Source organism: Branchiostoma lanceolatum, chromosome 14, assembly GCF_035083965.1.
Source record: "Branchiostoma lanceolatum isolate klBraLanc5 chromosome 14, klBraLanc5.hap2, whole genome shotgun sequence".
NCBI classification, from domain to species: domain Eukaryota; kingdom Metazoa; phylum Chordata; class Leptocardii; order Amphioxiformes; family Branchiostomatidae; genus Branchiostoma; species Branchiostoma lanceolatum.
This window is the reverse complement of record NC_089735.1, coordinates 11,481,264-11,487,263: the sequence shown is the minus strand read 5'-3', so window position 1 is coordinate 11,487,263 and position 6,000 is coordinate 11,481,264. Positions and strand designations below refer to the sequence as shown.

General features: G+C 43.7%; 1 protein-coding gene across 1 annotated transcript; it reads left to right on the top strand.

The window, feature by feature from the left end:
- Window positions 1-404: 404 nt before the first annotated feature.
- LOC136449022 (uncharacterized) lies at window positions 405-5,892 on the top strand. Its single transcript, XM_066448790.1, has 7 exons — window positions 405-988; window positions 2,076-2,253; window positions 2,636-2,812; window positions 3,367-3,546; window positions 4,048-4,200; window positions 4,599-4,732; window positions 5,523-5,892. Exons 1-7 carry the CDS (start codon window positions 546-548, stop codon window positions 5,749-5,751), a joined length of 1,494 nt encoding a protein of 497 aa, XP_066304887.1. The 5' UTR covers window positions 405-545; the 3' UTR covers window positions 5,752-5,892.
- Window positions 5,893-6,000: the final 108 nt, after the last annotated feature.

Genomic DNA, 6,000 nt, shown 5'->3' with positions numbered 1-6,000 from the left:
AAACTTTCACGTGTGCACGCGGGAACGAGGCAATTTGAATAAATTATTCGTCGGGTCCTCCCGATAATTGCCGAATTCTGTTTCTAATCGGGATCACCGAAAATCCATGCGATGAATGTGATACTGCGGTCCACCTATCAGGTTAGTCGAAAAAATGAAAGCAACAATAAAGAAAGATCTGTGAAAGAAGAATATTGTGGTGGTGCTTGAAAATACTGACATTGACGTGTGATGTATTCATGAATAATGTATACCTATGATACAACATTGTGTTTTTGTTAGGCAGCTTTTTGTTTTGTTTCAAAGCTCAACCGGTCTGCCATAAACCCCTGTTCTTCCCTAGCATATGAAATGAAATAAAGCCTTCACCATTTTCAATCCTGTTTCCAAACATCCAAATTTCCCGCCAGTGACTAGCTGGTTCGAAGATTCCATTCGAACGCTCATTTTCGAACATTCGTGTTCGCAAACTCAAAGACAAACCGCCATACCTTTTTTTATTTCACGTCTTGTTATAGCTTTCAAGTTTTCTTGAAAACTGAGACATGGAGGAGTGCGATGTTTCCCCGGCGCCCGCCGGAGTTCAGTCAGCCGCCCAGGAAATAATGTTGGAGATGCACAAGGGTAAGGAGACGCGCCCAACCACGCCCCCGAGCGGTCCTGGAGGAGACAGCAGCCAGCTTTCCGATATTGTCGTGGAAGACCTTGAAGAGGATGCTGTCCCAACCAACGGCGCTTTGTCAGATCATCGGGAGAGCGATGACAGCGCACAGATGCTGGCACACTTTGTTTCTGAGATAGTCCATGCTGCCCAAGATGAAGTTTGTCGCCGAGAGCTGGCTTTCCTCTCGGTAAAAGACGACGGAGAGTCGTTTGAGTCTGCGGAATCTGATCTCGAGACTCAGACAAGCGCCTCGACCTCCTTCGACAGCACCACTGAGGACGCAGGCGCAGTCGCTTTCCCAAGAAAAAGGATCCGAAATTTCAAGTGAGTCACTATTGAGGAGGAGTAAAAGTTTGGCCTTTCACTTGTTTTCATGAAACGAGGAACTATTGTTACAACAAAATTACCATTACCTCACCGCCTTTTCTATTGCATTCACCCCAAGAATTATCATATTAACCTGTCTGTATGTCTGCTTCTCTGTGTTTCTGTCTGTAGGCGTATGTGTTTCTGTAATTTCCAAAAACCTACACAATGCAAGGTTGTCATACATGTACATAAGTAAGGGGGTGAAGTCTGCCATCTCTGGTTGTCATGCTTTTGTGTCAGTAGTTAAGACTAGAGTAGCCATATGTTATATTGTTCATCATTATCTGTCCGTCCACTCTGTGTTACGTATACATGTAACGTAACATGACCAGTTTACGTCCGATTTATTCAAAACGTATTTATCTTAAAACCGCACGGACAGAGCCAAATTTTAAACCCATGGTCAGAAATATCAGCTCTTCTAGAAAGAAAATGCATTGTCTGTAAGTTTTTCTCCGCCTATTTAACGCCGTGCGAGCATGTATTCATACTGAGGTATATGATGAAGAATTGTGCTAGGGTAACCCATTATCGTCCACCTCGGTCTTTTCCCTTCTAGCGCTATGCTTGAAGAACATAGACCAGAAAAAAATGCACAGTAACTGTCCAAAGTAGTCTGCAGACAATTGATAATAAAATCACTATGTCTGTCCGGCCACTTGCTTAACGCGATGGAAAAAAACAATGTTTATCTGTAAAATCCCCCCACATGCGCGGCACGTGGCGTTCACGTGGTAAACGCATGGCCATTATGATTTGCTGTGCAAAAATTAAAGAGATGGCTAAGGATCTTACTTATGATGTTCTTTATTGCTCATGAGAACAGACTTTGTAATAATACACCGCGACATGTGGACATGAGCCAAACCGGACGTAAATAGGTTCTGCACGTAAATAGGTCATGTTACGTTACATGTACTTGCAATTAGCCTACGGGCAGGAATTTGCAATAAACTTTCATTATAAACTTTCATCATATCCCGTTATTGTAAATTAATTAATAAGGTCCTCACTCTTTTCCTTTCGTTCTTCTCGTTCCCAGGAATGAGGAGGAGTTCTGGGAATGGGAGCAGGTGGTTGTACGTGAGATAGAGGAAGAGTTCCGTGCGGAGAGGGGTGTGGACGTGGCCACACAGCCACTAACCCGGGAGGAAGACCGCGAAATCCGCAAACGCATCATCGAAGAACTGTACGGAAAGGACTTCCCCATAGACATAGAGGTATATTTTTAACTTCTTCAACTTGTTTAACCCCCAACCCCGCAAGGGGCAAAGTAGGGGGGGGGGGGGGGAGGTCCCAGGCTAAGGCGGGCAGGCCTCCAGCCTGGCGCGGTATGACTCAACGGTGGGAGCCGTAACAACCGCGCCAGGCAGGGCGTTCCACTCGGGGATAGTGCGGGGGAAGAATGAATGTTTGTAAGAGTCTGTCCGGGCGTTATAAGTGGTTGAAATTTGAGCGTATGGCTCCCCCGGTTGCGCCCCTGAGCATTATTTTTAACATAATGAATTGTACGGTTACATTATTTCCTTTGCTTTATATTATCTTTCTTGAGGTTTACTTAGATACAGATTGTATATGAAATTTATCTGTGTCCGATTCCAGATTCTGGTAGAGTTTGTCTACACCACCTTACCTGCAATGTTCAGGAAGGCCGCATGGTTCGACGCGCGCTACGCCCAGATCGAGGTCAATGACCCCCAGGTGGACGTGGACGTCTCACTCTTCATCGTCCCACATGGGCGCTTCCGGGACAAGACTTCCCTACCGAAGCCATTCACGGTAACCCGTCACTAGTATAAAGACAAGCATGTGTAATGGGAGCCCTACAGAGTAAGAGAAGACAGCAAAATACAACTTGAAAGTATCAAAATTAATATGAAACTTTACAAGTTGGTTTTAGTGTATTATTCAATGATAGATAACTAAGTTAGATCATTCTAGAAATCTCTCAGGTACCTTCTTTTGATGTTTGTGTGCGCATCAATTTGTAGACAACATCACGTGTGGTTACGGTTACGTCAGAGATACTCTCCAAGCAGAGGTTAGTGGAGAAGGTCGTGACCTTTTTATCCTCTTCCTCCGTTTTTCGTCGACCATCTCCACTAACCTCTGCCCCATGTCGCAGTGAAAATAGCCGACGAAAAACGGGACAGAGGATAAAAAGGTCACGATCGTCCCCACTAACCTCTGCTTAGAGAGTAGTCAGAGATACACGGTAGACCGCGAGAGTTAGTCTTTCTGATTCGATCATACTTTGACACATCCCCACACCTCATCACCCACACACCCCCAAAGTCCTGACACCTTATGATACCATTCCTCCCCTCCCCTAGGACATCCACACCGTTGAAGAACAGCGAAAGAAGCGAGAGGAGCTGTTAGGCCTGGCCTGTTCCTGGCGCAGGGAGCTCGAGAATCACTTCTTCTCGGTGGCGGACACCTACGCCCTACCGAGGTTCTGGCAACAACCGCTGGCCAACTTTGATCGACTCATCTACGTTTTGCAGCGGAAGGTAAAGTTGTAGTGAATTTTAACACATTGCTAAACTTTCTTCCAACAATAAGGTATTCACGGATCGAATTTTCGACGACCACTGTCGCCTTCTTCAGGATCAATAATGACCAATCACTGCCGAACATAAACTCGCGAGAGTTACAGACACGTGACTTTATGGACACGTGTCATTGCGGATACGTGACGTACAATTGGTCAAACGTGCCAAGAAGTTTATAACGCCCACTGTCTCTGTTGAGTGATGGCTGGAGTGCCCTGATGTATATGGCCCTCCTCATTTACACCTTTCATAAAGTAGTCCTGCTCAGTGTCCAGTATTCTGACTTTGTCCAGTGAAACGGTATGGCCCGGAGATTCAATGTGGATGTGTTGTAGTGAATTGTTGGATGCTAAATAACTAAAAAGTTACTAGTAAATAATTTGAAGAATTTGGCGGACATTCGATTCCATGACATTTTACCGGTAGCGTAGACAGGAACGTGTTTACTTTTGCATCTAGGTGGAGGATGCCAAAGCTCTACCGGAGGAAATGCTGACCAAGCCTGCAGTACAACAGGAGCTCCGCGAGGTGGCGGCAGAAGTGGACAACATCTTAGTGGAGGCCGTCGACACCGACTTCAAGTGTTTGCTGTGCCGCGAAATCTTAAATAGGGTGCGTTTTAAATAACGGGTTAGAATTATAACGGCTGTTTGCTTGCTGTCTTGATAGCTTTTCAGCACCAAGGACATATAAGGCAAAGGGCTGTCGTCATATCCTTACATCACGTCTTTATTCATATATATACGTCAAGGGTTCCTTCAGTCGCCGAAATCTTAACGAGCGATAAAAGATGTTTATTACAAGTTTGTTTGCTTGTTTGTTTGATGATGTTGCTTTTTAAAAATTAGACCGAGAAAACATTTTGTGACAGGCTAATAGTTGAAATTTTAGACTTTCTAAAAATACTTTCTACATAACTAAGATTAAAACAAAGCTCCACATTTGAAAGCTGAGATTTTGCACTTAAACCTTAAAATAATTCGGTTGTCTTTTTTATCTCTTCCCATCAGGCCATGGGGTTGACCGGATGTGGTCACGTGTTCTGCTCCTCCTGTCTTGACCAATGGCTGACGACGACGACAGAGTTCTGCCCCACCTGTAAAGAGGGCGTGAATGTTGAGACAAACCTGCAACCAGTTCTCAGGTAAAGCTGTCATCATCTCATAAATATGTACAACTTAGCTGCAAAAATTGGTTTGTTTCTTCCATGTCTGTTCTACTTCTAGCCTGCTCAAGTTTGTTATCGCCATGAAAAAAGGCTTTTTCATGGCGATATTGTTTTGAGTGTGTTTGCGTGTGTGTATGTGTGTGCGTCCGTAACTGAAGGACGTCTAGATGGGTTCTATTGATATTTGGTATGTGGGTAGGTGTTGGGAAGGTCAAGGTCGATTTTGGGCCCCCTGGTATGTGTCACTGGAACTGCAATGGCGTATTTGTCAAAATCTTCCAAGGAGAATAACTGAAGAAACATATTTTCATGTTATTTTTTTATTGTATGGTTTGTTCCTGTATGAATGTTCTTCTGACGTTTCTTTTCTCTTTGTATGACAAGATGTAATGAAGAATTCATATTAAGAACTATTCTGTTAGTTAGGTATCTTTCACACACTTGTAATTATAATATTTTAAGGGCTCCCTAGGAAATCAGTTACAATGTTAACTGAAGAGACCACCCTAAATATTGATAAGTACATAAATAAATGATAATGTTTTGACACGTTGCAAGTAAACGAGGCTTATGAAATCACATTAGTTTAACGTAGAGCAAACGCTATACGTTTGTGAAGGTTAGACATCCAGGTAAACAATGTATTATGAGAATTCAGACTCTACAACTGGATAAGAACTCCAAGTCTGAATTCTCTTTATATAGGAAACGCTATCATATTTACCGCATTGTGTTCTGTATTTAATTGTTTTATCCAACCCTACAGGTTCACGTGGTTGTGGTTGGACGAAGAACCGCGATCTGGAGAGGACCAGCTCATGTGTGACGAGTGCAAGATGTCCCTGTGCCACGCATGCGCACAGAGGAACGCCAGTATGGAGGCTTTCGTGCGCTGGTTGGAGATCAACAACATGGACCTGGAGACGGCCGCGCAGATTTGTGCCGAGGTGGAGAACATGCGCTTGGCAAGGCGCAGCCGCAGGAGCAGTATCTAATGTAGTCATACATAACCTCGTATATAGGCTGTACTAATGTTGGGTTACTGTTAGTGTTATGTAGCACATACGTACAGTTGAAACATCTTTTGCGGTAAACTACTGATGTGTGTTCATTCGTTGTGCTGTTGAAAAATTTGAGCATACGTTTCTGTTTATACTGGGATTTGTATTCTTGTTGCATTCATGAAAAGTGATGTAATCATAAAGTGAGAGACTGTTGATATGATAATTTTGACCGATGTTTAA

Coding starts and splice junctions, on each gene's coding strand:
- LOC136449022 (XM_066448790.1), top strand. CDS start 546: ATGGAGGAGTGCGATGTTTCCCCGGCGCCCGCCGGAGTTCAGTCAGCC. Junction 989..2,075: donor AAAAGGATCCGAAATTTCAA/GTGAGTCACTAT, acceptor TCTCGTTCCCAG/GAATGAGGAGGAGTTCTGGG. Junction 4,733..5,522: donor AACCTGCAACCAGTTCTCAG/GTAAAGCTGTCA, acceptor CCAACCCTACAG/GTTCACGTGGTTGTGGTTGG.